The following is a 15,405-nucleotide window of genomic DNA, read 5'->3' as shown; positions in this document are numbered from 1 at the left end:
GGGGCGGCTCCGTCCTGCGGCCCGAGGCCAGGTGCAGCCAAAGGTCCTGGCCCGGTGGAGTGGCCTCGGGTGCCAACTTCTGGCTCAGCTGCCGCCTGTGTCTCCCGCCCTGACACCGGGCCGTCTAAAGTCACCGTCCCAACCCCCCTCCTTTCCTTCACACCGAACAACCGCCTCTTCTTCTCTAGATCCGAGCGCCTCCAACCTCCAGGTACATCCGAGTCCATGTGTGACACGTGCGGGTTCTCCGGCTCTGAGTACCTGAATCCCGGAGATTCTGATTCAGTGTGTCTTGGTGGAGTCGAGGAATCTTGTGCGTTCGTGATCACTTCTGGCAAAGTAGCTTTATTTGACCCCTGTCTAGGCTCTCCAGTCATTGCCAAGGTCTTGCACCGATGACTCCAGAGCCCCTGCCCTCCGGGCTTCCTGCTGCCTGCTAGAGAGCTCCTCATGGGTGTTGAAAACCCGTCTCTCCCACGCATCTTGTTCCCCTGCCTGTCCCTCCTTCTTTGGTCCTCATTCATTCGTTCACTCGAGAATATTTTTTAACCACTTAGATGTGCTAGGCTTTGTACTAGGCTTGAGCAGAAGGGGGCCTTGTCCCTGCCTTCGTGGAGTTGACAGTCGAATGAAGGCGACCGACAATAAAATAACTTCAAACTGTGATATGTGTTACAAAGAAAAAAGAATGGAGTGGAATAAAATAGCAGAGCAGGAATGGGCTTCCCATTGTGGTTTGATTAGTTAGAAAAGTACTCTCAGAGGACATAACATTTCAGTTGAGACCAGGAAAAAAAAAAAGTTGACCCATTCATTTTCCCAAGCTCAAAAGCATGGTTTGGTAGCCTCTGTCCTGCCCTTCATTTTAGCATCCAAGTTTTATTGATTTCTACTTTAAAAGGACTTCTGAATCCACTCTTGCTTTCTGTCCCCACTGCCCCTATAAGCCTTTCACTTCTCACCAGGTCCACTGCAGTAACCTCTTTGTTTCTAGGCTTGCTTCCTCCCATCCATTCTCTGAACACCTGCTGAGTGAATTTCCCAAGTTTTCCATCCAACCACAGGGCTTTTGCATAGCACATAGAGCCAAATGCTTTTGCATAGCACATAGAGCCACTGGCCACTGCTCCCTTCTGCAGCCCTATTTTCTGTCTCTTCCTGTTTCATGTCTCTTACTCTGTAGATTGATGGCTCACAGACTTTTAGATTGCAAGACTAGTTTTGGAAAATACTTTAAAAACAGAAGGAGGCCTGGCCCAGGGCTGGGAGGAAATAGAGACGGTGGGTGGTGGTGATGTGGGCATTGAAGGTGGTTGAGTCAGTGTCTTCCAAGCCCATAGCCATTTCAATCTCACCCTTCAGGAGGCGAGAGACTGGAGGGAGTTTGCAGGTCCTGACTACAAATTGAATTGTGTCCAAAAGAAATCCCAACCGGGAGCCTGCTGTGCTCTTTTGAGAGAGAGAAGCCTCCTCCAGGTACAAAGGATGAAGGCCGAGCATCAAAGAGCCTGCTGAGAACAGATGGTGGACGGTAGCCTCAGGGCAGATGGGCTCGCAGGGCAGGAGTCTCACTCTGTCACCCAGAGTGCAGTGGCCGCTCCCGGCCACCGCAGCCTCGACCTGCTGGGCTCCGGCGATCCTTCCGCCTCAGCCTTCCGAGTAGCCGGAACTACAGGCATGCACTACCACACCTGGCTGATTTTTTTTTATTTATGGTAGAGATGAGGTCTTGCCAAGTTGCCCAGGCGAGTCTTGAACCCGCTGTCTCAGGCAATCCACTCACCTCAGCCTCCCAAAGCGCTGGGATTACAGGCTGAGCCACCGAGCCCGGCTGGCTTTCTTTTTGAAATGAGCAGGGCACCTGGTGATCTGTGGGCACTGGAGGGTGACCCTCCCCTTCCTTAGTCACACAGTGGTCATGAACTGAGGAGACATGCCTGTGGGATGTTGCTTGAGCCCTCTCCATTCTTATATGCATTGACAACAACAACGCTTTAGTTAGCGCATACTAAATACCCTCTCCTGTCCTTGGTGCTTAAATGCACTCTCATTTAATCCTCACAATAATCTTGTATGGCAAGAACTATTATTTCCATTTTGCCACGGCCCACACGGCTGCCTTGAGGGTCCCGAGAGAGAGTAGTGAGAGATTAAGAAAGACACAGACGCTGGGCTCGGTGGCTCAGCCTGTAATCCCGCGCCTTTGGGAGGCTGAGGTGAGTGGATTGCCTGAGTCCGTGGGTTCGAGACCCTCCCGGGCAGCGAGACCTCATCTCTAAAATAAATCAAAAAATCAGCCGGGCGTGGTAGCGCATGCCTGTAATTCTGGCTACTCGGAAGGCTGAGGTGGAAGGATCGCGGAGCCCAGCAGGTCGAGGCTGCGGTGGCCGGGAGCGGCCACTGCACTCCAGTCTGGGCGACAGAGTGAGACTCCAACTCAAAAAAAAAAAAAAGAAAGACACAGACACAAAGACATAAAGAAAAGCTGGGGCCAGGTGGGACACTTTCCTCTGATGGAGGAGAAGTGACCCCGAACTAGCTCAGCATGTTTATTTTATAATCAAACACAAGGGAAGTTGGAAGGGATTCCGGGTTTGTGAGGGAGCCATAAAGGAATTTTGTTGCTACCTAAAAGGCGAGCTGTTCTGCAGTTATCTTGTAGCTAAGACTATCTGTACTATGTGCTCCCGGATGTGTGGACATCTGAGACACTGTTTTTTGTGCAGGCTGCATCCCTCACAGCCTACCTTTGGCTAAGATGCAGAGCTTCAAAGTGAGACCTTACCTATGAGCTTGGGGCCATTAAACGAGACCTTGCCTTTGTTTGGGGCCTTTACTCAAGGCCTGCTACAGTGACAGTGCTCGTCTGCTTCCCACGTCACATCCGCTCCTGACACCATTTTATAAAGTTGGAGAAGGAAGCACAGAGAAATACAGGGACTTTCCCAGAAGTTCGCAGCTAGTAAATGACAGAGGTGGTTCCTAGATTGCTCTGAGATGGGTTGTGTGAGGACTCTTTGGACCTGGCCTGTCTCACTCCAAAGCCCAAGTTCTTTCCACCTCAGGATTCTGTCCCTGCTAAAATGAGGATTTCTGTATTACTGAGAGGTGAGTCTGTTTTGGAGCTAAATGAAATGCTGAGAAAAATAAGAGACAGGAACCTAACAAATACCAAATCCCTCCCACATGGCAAACACTTCACTGCATTTAATCCGCAACAGGTAGTTGTAGTCTCTGATTTACAGATGAGGCTGAGACTTGGTGAGATCAGGTGACTTATCAAAGTTGCCCTGTTAGGGAGAGGCAAAGCCTTGGTTTGACCCTTGTCTTGTGACTACAAAGCTTTTGCTTTTTCTACTGTCCTGAGTTAGATTTCTAGAAAGACTTTCCTCCTTAGAGGCCATGTGGAAATCATCCATTTGTTCCTCAGTTTAATTCCAGGGAAGTGGTAGCAGTGATTTTATAATGTGAGGGGAAAATATTGAAAGGGAGCCAACTCAAGTCATTCTACCAAAAAGATACCTGCACATGCATGTTTGTTTCAACACTGTTCACAATAGCAAAAACATGGAACCAACCGCGCTGCCCATTGAAACTGGACTGGATAAAGAACTTGTGTTGCATATACACGATGGAATAATACATAGTCGTAAAGAAGGACAAACATATGGATTTCACAGCAACCTAGATGCATTTAGAGTCCATCATACCCAGTGATCTATCACAGAAACAAAGAACTGAGTACCACATGTTCTCACTCATAAGTGGACCCTGAACATTTACCATAATACTATAAGAAAGGGATTGGCAGTAGTGAGATACTGCCAGAGGGGGACACAACATCAATAAGGGTACCTGATCTCAAACCGGGCAAAGTGAGGACCAAAGGGAGGCCCAAACTTTACCTGTACAATGACCACTGGTATCCCTAATCATGAATTGTATCCCACATCTTTAAAATAAAAATAAATAAATAAACAAACAGACAAATAAATAAATAAATAAATAAAAAGAGAGTCAGCCCCAACGTATGAAAATATATGAAGCTAGACCAGGTATGGTGGTGCAAGTTTGTAATCATCCCAGATACTTAGGGGGCTGAGGTGAGAGGATCACCTCAACCCAGGAGTTCGAGGTCAGTCTGAGCAACAAAAGGCCACATATTGTATGATTCCATTTATATGAAATGTTCAGAACAGGCAAATCCATGGAGACAGAAAGTAGGGGAACTTTCTGTCTCCCAACTGGGTGGGGTGGGGGAAGGGAGAAAGGGGAATGAATACTAACCAGCTCAAGGGGCTGGTGAGAAAATGTTTGGGAATTAGATAGTGGCGGCGATTGTATAATGTGTGAATATGCTAAAAACCACTGAATTGCACACTTTACAATGGTGAATTTTATAAGAACTTTATCTTTCAAAAAAAGACTACCCCAGAGACATTAGCATTTCTGTAGTCCAATTTCAAAGACTCAGTAGCAAGTATTTGAGGGTCCAGCTTGGATCAGGTGTCTAGGTGACCAGGCCAAGGGCCGCACACAGCCTGTGGGGCTGTTGGAGCTTTATCCTTTTGATTGGGGATACAGTGTACAGACAAGAGGGGTATCGACTGGGCAGTTGTCCCAAAGGATGCCTACTTTGAGTATAAAAAAATAATGTTAAAAAAACTTGGAAAAAAGAAAAAAAATCACCCACAATCTTAGCATCTTAATTACTACAGCTTTTAATGACATAAATCCTTCCAGCATTTGTCCACAGGCCAACATGTTTTTTAGAGCTGTAATCACTGTGTTTGTGCTATTTATTTCCTGTCTTCCCATCATATCACACACATTTTTCACATCTCTAAACCACCTTCATAATTATCCTTTTTAATGGCTGCATAATGTTCAATTGAGTTGATATACCATAATCATCTTAATAACTTTGCCATTTCTGGATATTTACATACTTTCTAATTATTTTTTGCATGTATATATTATACATATAATGATCGCAGGAAATGTTCTCATGCATACTCATGACTTTTTTATACTTGAATTAACCAAATTACTTAAAAAGATCAAATAGGATAAAATTTCCATGAAATGTCAAACTAATCGAGCAGCCTAGGAAGAAGAGAGACTCAGACTCTATAGGGATAGCTGAGACAGTTCCAGGAGACCACCCCCTCCCCACCCAGGAGAGCCCTTGTTCTCTCACCTCTGCTGTGTTTATGCCTCTTTCCCCCACCAGTAGTGTGTTGCCATTGTCTGTGTTACGAATATGTTGCTTTGCATTTATATCTTCACTTGGGCTATATCCAGGTTTGTCTGTGCTGTTACAATGCTACTCTGAACATTCATAGACACATCTCCTGGTCCTGGGACACACATGCAAGGGTCTCCCAGCCCTGTTTCTCAACTTTGACATGATAGACATTTGGGGTTGGATTGTTCTTTGTTTTGGGCACTGTCCTGTGCATCGTGGGTGTTCAGCAGCATCCCTGGCCTCCACCCACCAGATGCCAGGAGTTCCTGATTGTGACCACCCATTGGTGGTCACAACCAGGAACTTTATACATTGCCAATACCCCTGGGAAACAAGATTGACTCATTGCTGAGAACCACTGCTCCGGACAGGTGGTTCTCAAACTGTGCTGCACTTCAGAATCACATGAGTAGTTAAAAAATCATTTGATGCCTAGACCACACCCCATCCAATTAAGCCAGAACCCCTGGGGCACAGTGCTAGACATCAGTTTTCACATTGTCTGCATGATGGAATCACCTGAGAGCTTTAACAAATACTGATGCCTAGGCCATGCACTCACGAGTTCTGATTTAATTGGTGGGTGTGGGGCATGTGGATTTTTTTTTTTGAGTTGGAGTCTCACTCCATTGCCCAGGCTGAAGTGCAGTGGCATGCTCAGGCCACCCCAGCATTGACCTGCTGGGCTCAGGTGATCTTTCTGCCTCAGCCTTTCTTTTTTTTTTTGAGTTGGAGTCTCATTCCGTTGCCCAGACTGGAGTGTAGTGGCACACTCCCGGCCACTGCAGCCTTGACATGCTGGGCTCCGCGATCCTTCCGCCTCAGCCTTCCACCTGTAGCTGGAACTACAGGTGTGTGCTACCACTCCTGGCTAATTTTTGATTTACTGTAGAGATGAGGTCTCACCAAGTTGCCTGGGTGGGTCTCAAACCTACAGGCTCAGGCAATCCACTCACCTCGGCCTTTCAAGTAGCTGGAACTACAGGTGTGCGCTACCATGCCTAGCCAATTTTTTGATTTTATCAGAGAGATGAGGTCTCGACAAGTTGCCCAGGCTGTTCCTTAACCCTTGGGCTCAAACAATCCTCTCACCTCGGTCTCCCAAAGTACTGGGATTACAGGCTTGAGCCACCATGCCTGGCTACATGTGGATTTTAATTTAATTTTTTTTTTAGTCCCGGGCTGGAGTGCAGTGCCACACATGCTCATGGCCATTGCAGCCTCAACCTGCTGCCATTTTTGGTCCAAAACGACTGAACACTCAGTGCTGTGTGAGCCCTGAAACCCAGCAATTCCATTCATGGCCATTTACTCCAGTGGTTTGAAACATGACTACATGTTAGACTCTCCTAAGGCTTAGCTTTTAAAAATCCACATGCTCGACCAGGTATGGTGGCTCACGCCTGTGATCCCACCACTTTGGGAGTTGGAGGTGAGAGTATTGCTTGAGATCAGGGGTTCGAGAACAACCTGGGGACATGACAAGATCTCATCTCTACAATAAATCAAAATTAGTCAGACACAGGAGTACACACCTGTGGTTCCAGCTACTTGTAAGACTGAGGCTGAAGTTTTTGACCAAAAATGGTATGTTGAGGTTAAGGCTGCAAAGGCCATGACCCAAAACCGGAATTTGGAGGGTGGACCCCTTGGAGTACAGGCTTCCCCAGCTAGGTAGGTGTTCTAGGAACCCATTGATATCTGTGTACCAGCTAGCATTGTTGTGAGAGGCTGTGTTCAGCTTCAGTGAAAATTTTTTTTGAAGATTCTTTCAACACGTTTGTCCATTTTATGATAGGTGATTTACAAGTGCACCTGCCCACACAGCACTGAGTGTTCAGTCGTTTTTGACCAAAAATTGTATGACGTCTGTGCCCCACCCTCTCTATCACCCGATTTCACCCAGCGACTTTAGTTTGTTTCCCAGATGGAAAAATCCTCAAAGGGAAACGCTTTGCCAATGTGGAAGAGGTGAAACAAAAAACAGCAGAAGCACTAAAAGGCATCCAAATTGATGAATTCAAAAACAGTTTTGAACAGTGGAAAAAGCATCTTGATAGGTGCATTGCATCAAACAGAGAGTACTTTGAAGGGGACTGAAGTTTAAACATGTAAGAATAAATAGACATAAAAAATAAATTCTGGGTTTTTTGGGTTCCCCCCTCGTATATCTGTTGTTGAATAATTGGAAGTATGTTATCTTTTTGCTGCAATCGAATAAGATTTTGTTGTTGGAACCAATAGAGAGAGGAAGCAGGTTTATAAACAGTGGTGGCGAGGAAGTCTTTTAACACAATACCTCAGCATCAAGCTGAGAAAGGTGGTTCCTATCAGCAAGTTTGAGAACATGTAGATGCTTCCTTCTTGTAATTTTGAAAGACCAAAGTCCAGGCCACAGAGGACGGTAGGCAGCCACGTGGGACCTATTTGCTGTCTGAAGAGGGTGCTGGGAATGGGAAGCTCCCTGATCACAAGGCGTCTGGGCTGAGGTGAGGAGGCCTGAGCACAGAGAAGTTGAATGGAGATGGGGGTGACAGGGCTCCCAGTTACAATTCTGTGGCCAGCAGAAAAATGGCCCTCAAATACATCCATGTCTTCATCCCTGGAACTTTTGAATATGTTGGGTTACATGGCCAAAGGGAATTAAATAGGCAGATGAATTCAAGGTTGCTGATGAGCTGACTCTGAGATGGGGAGACTCTCTTGGATGATCTGGGCATAAGAGGGAAGTGGGAAAGATTCAGAAAAAGACTTGAAGATGCTACACTGCCGAGGAAGATGGAGGAAGGGGCCACGAGCCAAAGAATACAGGTGGCCTTTGGAAACTGGAAAAGATGAGGAAACAGATCTCCCCTGGAGCCTCTAGAAGAAACCAGTGTTTGACTTTAGCCCTGTGAGAACCATGTTGGACTTTTGACCTCCAGAACTGTAAGAGAATACATCTTTGTTGTTTCAAGCCACTACATTTGTGGTCATTTGTTTTTCACCTTCAACCTCCTGGGCTCAGGAGATCCTTCCACCTCAACCTCCTGTGAGAAACAAACTTTCTCATTTAAAATCAAAGGATGAGCCGGGCTCGGTGGCTCAGTCTGTAATCCCGCGCCTTGGGAGGCTGAGGTGAATGAATTGCCTGAGCCCGCCGGTTTGCTCCCACCTGGGCAACTTGGTGAGACCTTATCTCTACAATAAATCAAAAAAAAATTAGCCGGGTGTGGTAGCGCGCGCCTGCAGTTCCAGCTACTTGGAAGGGTGAGGCGGAAGGATCGCTGGAGCCCAGCAGGTCGAGGCTTTGGTGGCCGGGAGTGGCCACTGCACTCCAGTCTGGGTGACAGAGTGCGACTCCAACTCAAAAAAAAAAAAAAAATCAAAGGATGGGCACAGAGATGTGGAGTGCATCACAAGCGAGACTTTAATGACAGTCTTGCAAGAATGGGTGTCTGGTGGGCAGGCACACCTAGGGTGGTCACAACAAGCTTTTTATTTCCTAGTGTGTGAACCCCCTCCCCTGGTTCCTCATTGACTGAGTAACACAGTGGTCACAATTTTTCCCAGATGTTGTCTAAGCAGTTTTGGTCCAAATAAGTTTAAAATAAGCACTCGTTGTTATTTGATTGGAGGGCTTCAGATTCCTTATTTCTAAGTTTTATTTTTCCTAAGACAGCACGACTATCATTACGCCTCCCTTTCTAACCAGCTTTTGGTCATGTCTGCTTCCTAGTACATGCTCTTGGTTCACGTTAGCAGACTTCATTTTATTATAATAAATCATCTATTATCTTTCACAGTTCACTCCTTTTATTTTCATTTGATTTATTTTCATTTTCACTGGTTTGTACGGCCCCAAATTCTTGCAACTATAACAAGAGATGTTAAGACAGAGGCAATCATACCTGTCCATTTTCCAAACCATTCTTCTAATCAGTTTGTAAAAGAATTATCGATGCCAGAGTTTTTAGTCAGTTTATTAGCTAAAGTAGTAAGTTCCTGTAAAGTGTTAGTGATAGTACCATTGGGGCCAGTACATTTGGAATAAAAGTATAGCATTTTCCTCCCAGCATAACACAGACTTCTCCTTTTTCTGCTAACATTACGTTTAATGCTGTTTGATTTTCCCAGGTCATACTGCTGGTAGCGTCCAATTGGCTAGCTACTCCTTTAAGGGCATTCCCTTCAAGCATAGTTGATGAACCTTTGTTGATGATAATAAATGTAATTAATCCAATCTACATTTTTATTAATAGTAGACCACCAAAAGAGTGGTCTACTTTTTTACCCCACCCTAAAGAAACTGAATTAAGATCTTGAAGAGTTTAAGTATTACAATTTATGAAAGCTGTATACCACAAACCCTGCAGCTATCTGGATTTTAGCCTTGAATTCATTTGGGACTCCCCTGAGGAACCCTATGGAGTCAATGTACACATTTGAGTCAAAGGACCCTTGTAGTGCTCTCCAAAATCGGTGGGGAGTCTGAGTGCTCTTGGATATGGAATGAAATGCCAGGGTAAATGGAATAGCCAATTGGACCAATGCACAAATCCTGGCCCAGTTGGATGGCAACAAGTCACGCATGCTTTTCCATCCATAATACCACCAAACATCCACTTGGGGGATGTGCAAGTTAGAGAAGTTGCCATTAGATTCACCAGAGACATTTCAGACGTGGAGGCAGGTTATGAGGTTTTTCATAGGTTCCCTGAACTCTTCTCTCCCACCTGGAGAGGCAAGAGGAGTGGTTTACCATCCCTGTGGAGAAAGAGGGGACTGCCCTTGGATCTGACCTCCAGAATGCAGGGGAAAGCAGGGACAGGCTCTTACAAGCCTCAGTTTCCCAGGCATTCTTGTCTTGGTATAGAGCCAACATGCAATTCATCCTAGTGGGGTCTGTGTCCCAGCCAAGGGGAAATGGGGCTACCTGTGCCTGTGGCCATCCTGTAGCACATGCATAGCAATCACTCTTATTTAAAGTCAGAATATTTAACCTGTTCTACTCAGGCATTGGTGTCTCCGTAACCTGTTTTGATTTCTAGAGTTTATGACCCTTTATATCTGGGTTGTAAATGATCCTATTCCCTAGGATCTCCAAATGGAGTAGCAGCAGTCCACCCCTGGTGCTGTGTGGTTCACTATACGTCCCCCAATCTAAGAGAGGGAGGTTTTTGATTACCTGATATTTGTTCAGGATAGAGATATTTATTTACCTGAGAGAGCTGCCTCTGTTTTTTTTTTTTTTTTTTAATTTTCACAAGGTGAAACTTGACCAGCATTAAACTTTATAGTTGGGTTTTCTGGGAACCTTGGGCACCTCCTACCGTTTTTCTTCCCTCCCCCTATTAAGTACATTGTTGGTCCCTTAACATGTGTATAATGGGTCCAATCATTTTCTGCTGTTCATATGGCAGTCTTGGTGGTCAGGAGTACTTGATAGAGGCCTTCCCAGCTGGGTTGAAATTGATCTTTCTTTCAGGACTTAATTAGTACCAGGTCTCCAGGCTGGTCTGCAGGCACTTCAGAAGGAGGGGATGGGGTAGATATGACTTCTGAAGCTTGTTTTTTTACCCCACCCTAAAGAAACTGAATTAAGATCTTGAAGAGTTTAAGTATTACAATTTATGAAAGCTTACTGTTATAATACATAATTACAGGTCATTGTAAGTTATGTTTTTACAAATCTTTACCATACCATTTTCACATATTTATGCCATTTTTTAACATGCTTGAAACTTTTATTTTTGTCCTATACTTTCTTTCTTAAAAATAATCAACCATTTTATTGTAGGACAAAAATGTACCATACAAAATCTTTTTCTATACAAAATGATGAAGTAAAAATTTCAATCCTTTTAAAGTTCAGTTTTCTAAGTAATCAAAACTTTTCAAGACATAACAGTAGTTAGACCTGTAGAAAAAGTGATAACCAACTTAATCATATACCAATATTTCTTTCATAAATTCCCTTTTGTGAACCTTAATCTGACTTTCATATACCACTGACAACAGTCTTGGATCCTCCGTTTTGCCCTGTATTTCCCTCTTTTCTTTTCTTTTTTTTGAGTTGGAGTCTCACTCCGTCGCCCAGACTGGAGTGCAGTGGCTGCTCCTGGCCACTGCAGCCTCGAGCCGCTGGGCTCCGGCGATCCTTCCGCCTCAGCCTTCCAAGTAGCTGGAACTACAGGCGCGCGCTACCACACCTGGCTAATTTTTTGATTTATTGTAGAGATGAGGTCTCACCAAGTTGCTCAGGCGGGTCTCTAACCTGCGGGCCCAGGCAATCCACTCACCTCAACCTCCCAAGGCACGGGATTACAGGCTGAGCCACTGAGTGCAGCCTTCCCTCTTTTCTAAACAACCAGTCATTTTACTTTAGGAAATTTTATCATACAAAATATTTTCATATACAAAATTATTCTCTTTTCTTTATAACTTTCCTTACCAAAAACACGTTTGTATCCATACTCTTTTTCATCTCTCTATCTCTCCTACTTATAGATTTCTTCCCATTTTAAAATTAATAGCCTTTTAAATAACTTCCAGATTATATAGAATAACCTAAAATTTTAGTGAAAATCTAGGAAACAAGAAATTCTGCACTGTCTTTTAGATATTAGTATTTTATAGATGAGACCCTTTATATAACTTTAGAAACATTTTTCAATATTATAACTCTTTCTTAATAGAAAGCAACCCAGACATTTAATGAGTTTTCAAAACAAATTTATTTATTTATTTATTTATTTATTTGAGTTGGAGTCTCATTCTGTCGCCCAGACTGGAGTGCAGTGGCCACTCCTGGCCACCGCAGCCGTGACCTGATCCTTCCACCTCAGCCTTCTGAGTAGCTGGAACTACAGGTGCGCGCTACCACGCCCGGCTAATTTTTTGATTTATGGTAGAGATGAGGTCTTGCCAAGTTGCCCAGGCAGGTCTTGAACCCGCGGGCTCAGGCAATCCACTCACCTCAGCCTCCCAAAGGCGCGGGATTACAGGCTGAGCCACCGAGCCCGACTAATTTTAAGATTTTAAAATCACATGGAGAACTTTTTCATAAGCATTATTTTATTCATATTTACCTAATTTACTTATTTATAGCAATTTGCTTAATTTCTTATGAAAACTGAGGTCTTAGATAAGACCAGTTATTATTTTAAGTTATCTCCTTGGCTAATCATTTTTAAAACCTGTGAACACCAGATGTTACCTAAGTAAGAGCCTTAAAGTTAAATACATGAATATTTTACTGATAATTCAGAAGGTTAAGCTTGTTTGTTTTATTTGGAATCAACAATTTTAAATTAGTTATACTTGTAACAAAAACATTTATACAAATAAAGATCATTTTAGTTTTGGCTAGGTTTATAGTTTTATAATTTTCATGTGAAAGCCTGATACTTAAAATATCTAGCAGAGACAAATGAAAAACTTACTTAATTAGTAGACCTGGACAAAAATGTATGCTGACAATTCCAAAGACACTTTAAATTTTATTAACAATTTAAATCCACTTTTATTTACCAAAGATCATTAAAGTCACATGAACTTGGAAAGATTTAAATTGATTTATTTACTTTATGAGTACTCATTTTCTTATAAGCCAATTTCGTGGCATGCTGGACAAAACACATAACATGTACATACATGCAAACACATTCAAACATACATATATGCACCCAAAGATTTAACAACCTTTACCTCCAAACTTCAGCCATGAAATAGCAACAAACTTACCATTTTACAAAAGACACCCAAATTTATTTCTGACAAAATTGGAACCTGTTTGCATGGCTAAACTTTGCACCAATAGGCAGTTTAGTAAAGGATGTGGACCAAAACTGGGACAAAGCAGTCTTTTTAAAAAATTTTTTCCTTCAGTTTTGAATGAGTTTTCAATGTTTACATTTTAGTTAGAACTGGCTGAACTGTATAAGAAAAATAAAAATTTTTTATTTAACCTTGAAACAGTGAACTTAACACCAGTAGCTTAGTTACTAGCAGATTTAAAGCAGGCAGAAAAGAGAGGAATAGAATTTAGAGATCTCTATTTAACTCTGTAGTTGCAGGTTAATTATTTGGACTCTGAAATTTATAGTTTCAATATGGTTGGCTAGGATCAAACGACTGGCACCTGTGTTAATTAAGAAATTAATTTCTGGCCAGGCACGGTGGCTCAAGCCTGGCCACCACTCAGCACTTTGGGAAGCCTGGGCAACTTTGTGAGACCTTGTCTCTACAATAAATCAAAAAATTAGCTGGGCATGGTGGCACGTGCCTGTATTTCCAGCTACTTGGAAGATTGAGGTGGAAGGATTGCCTGAGTCCAGCAGGTTGAGGCTGCGGTAGCCATGAGCATGCCACTGCACTCCAGCCTGGACAACAGAGTGAGACTCCAACTCAAAAAAAGAAAAAGAAATTAATTTGGGTTCCAATACCCTAGTATTCACCCGAGGTGTTGTCAGATTCATTCATACCAGGTTTTTGATGGGCAATTGGAATTTTTCCATTCTCTTGTTGAGCCTCAAAAGCCTTAGAGACATTCTGAGACCTCAGGACTGACTCTCTGATTCCCTTAACTATCAACCTTCTCAGATCCTGCACTTTTGTACTATCCTCTTGTTCATTATTGTCCCACCCATGATCTACATTTGGGTACTTTTGCTTGGCTGGCTGAATGCCTAGCTCTGGAGAGTGTTCCTGTTTCCATCTGGACATTGCAGCCCTCCTGATCATTCCCTTTGTTCTTGATACAAGGGCTATCCTCCCAAGACCTCACCATTTCCCCAATGGATTGTCCAGAGTAATGTTAGAGGAAGAACCTTTATCTTTACCTTTCTTGGGTTCCCTAGGCCTAGAACGTTTATTCCCCTTCTTGGTTAACTTGAATACTCAACCTAGTTACTAGGAGTTTGTTGTATTCCCTGGTTCATGCACATGCCTGAGTTTACCTACGCACTCAATCTCCTCCTATGGGAGATTTCTTGTGCACTCCGAGATTTGCTTCGTATCTGTGATACATCTCAGTCACACACACAGTCAATCTCCAAGAATGCTCCAACCACCAAAGGAGTACTTACAGTCTAATTTTTTCCTACCTTGGCTCATGCACGAGGTTGCCTGGTTGCTGCAGTGCCTGCTTTCTATTTTTTTTCTCCCCCATGTCCCTTCTACTGCCTCTGGAACAAGTCTCGGGCTTATCTGCAGTTTCATGAGCAGCTCAGACACCCAAGCAGAAGAGACCCCTCAAAATTGGGTGGGATGCATCTTCCCCTCTGCTAGGTCCCCCTGCCCGCAGATGCAGAGTATCCCGGACAAGCCCCCATATTGTGAGAAACAAATTCATCTGTCCAAAATCAAAGGATGGACACAGAGACATGGAGTGCAGCAGAAATGAAACTTTAATAACAGTTTTGCAAGATTGGGTGTCTGGTGGGCAGGCACACCTAAGGTGGTCACAACAAGCTTTTTATTTCTTAGTGTGTGAATTTCTCCTCTGGTTCCTCATTGACTAAGTAATTCAGAGGTCACAATTTTTTCCCAGACTTCGCCTAAACAGTTTTGGTCCAAATAAGATTAAAATAAGCACTTGTTGCTATTTGATTGGAAGGTTTCAGATTCCTTATTTCTAAGTTTTATTTTTCCTAAGATGATGTGATTATCAACACACCTCCCTTTCTAACCAGCTTTTAGTCACATCCACTTCCTAGTACATGCTCTTGGTCACGTTAGCAGACTTCTTTCAATTTTATGAAAATAAATAATCTATTATCTTTCACACCTCCCAAATAGCTGGAGTTATAGGTGTGTGCTACCACGCCTGGCTAATTTTTTTTTTATTTCTTGTAGAGACGGTGAAAGAAGTTTGGTGCCAGTAATGACTCCACACCCGGCCAGGACCAAGAGATTTATTCAAGTGGCTGTTACAGAGGAAAAGGAAAAGAGAGAGAGAAAGAGAGAGTAAGAGAGAGGAAGTGGGAGAGAGGCGGGGAGAGAGCTGCAGAGAGGGAGAGAGCGACAGAGAGAGAGAAAGAGAGACAGAGAGAGAGTTGCTGGGAGAGGGCTGTATTTATCAGCCCGACAGGGGCCGGAAGGGGCCGTGCTATGCTCCTATTGGAGGAGCTGCATGGGAGTAGGGTGGGGCCAATGCGGTGTTATGGTCCTATTGG

At 43.8% G+C, this 15,405-nt stretch overlaps 1 protein-coding gene across 1 annotated transcript in view; it reads right to left on the bottom strand.

The window, feature by feature from the left end:
• MLYCD (malonyl-CoA decarboxylase) overlaps positions 1-227 on the bottom strand; it is an 18,343-nt gene extending 18,116 nt beyond the window's left edge. Inside the window, exon 1 of the mRNA XM_008057619.2 lies at positions 115-227. Within this exon, the coding sequence (XP_008055810.2) occupies positions 115-227 (113 nt within the window). The remainder of the gene's footprint in view (positions 1-114) is intronic.
• Between the last annotated feature and the right edge of the window lie 15,178 nt (positions 228-15,405).

Source organism: Carlito syrichta, unplaced genomic scaffold, assembly GCF_000164805.1.
Source record: "Carlito syrichta isolate Samal-C Ts95f unplaced genomic scaffold, Tarsius_syrichta-2.0.1 Scaffold303074, whole genome shotgun sequence".
Taxonomy (NCBI): domain Eukaryota; kingdom Metazoa; phylum Chordata; class Mammalia; order Primates; family Tarsiidae; genus Carlito; species Carlito syrichta.
This window is presented reverse-complemented; position numbering and strand designations above follow the sequence as displayed.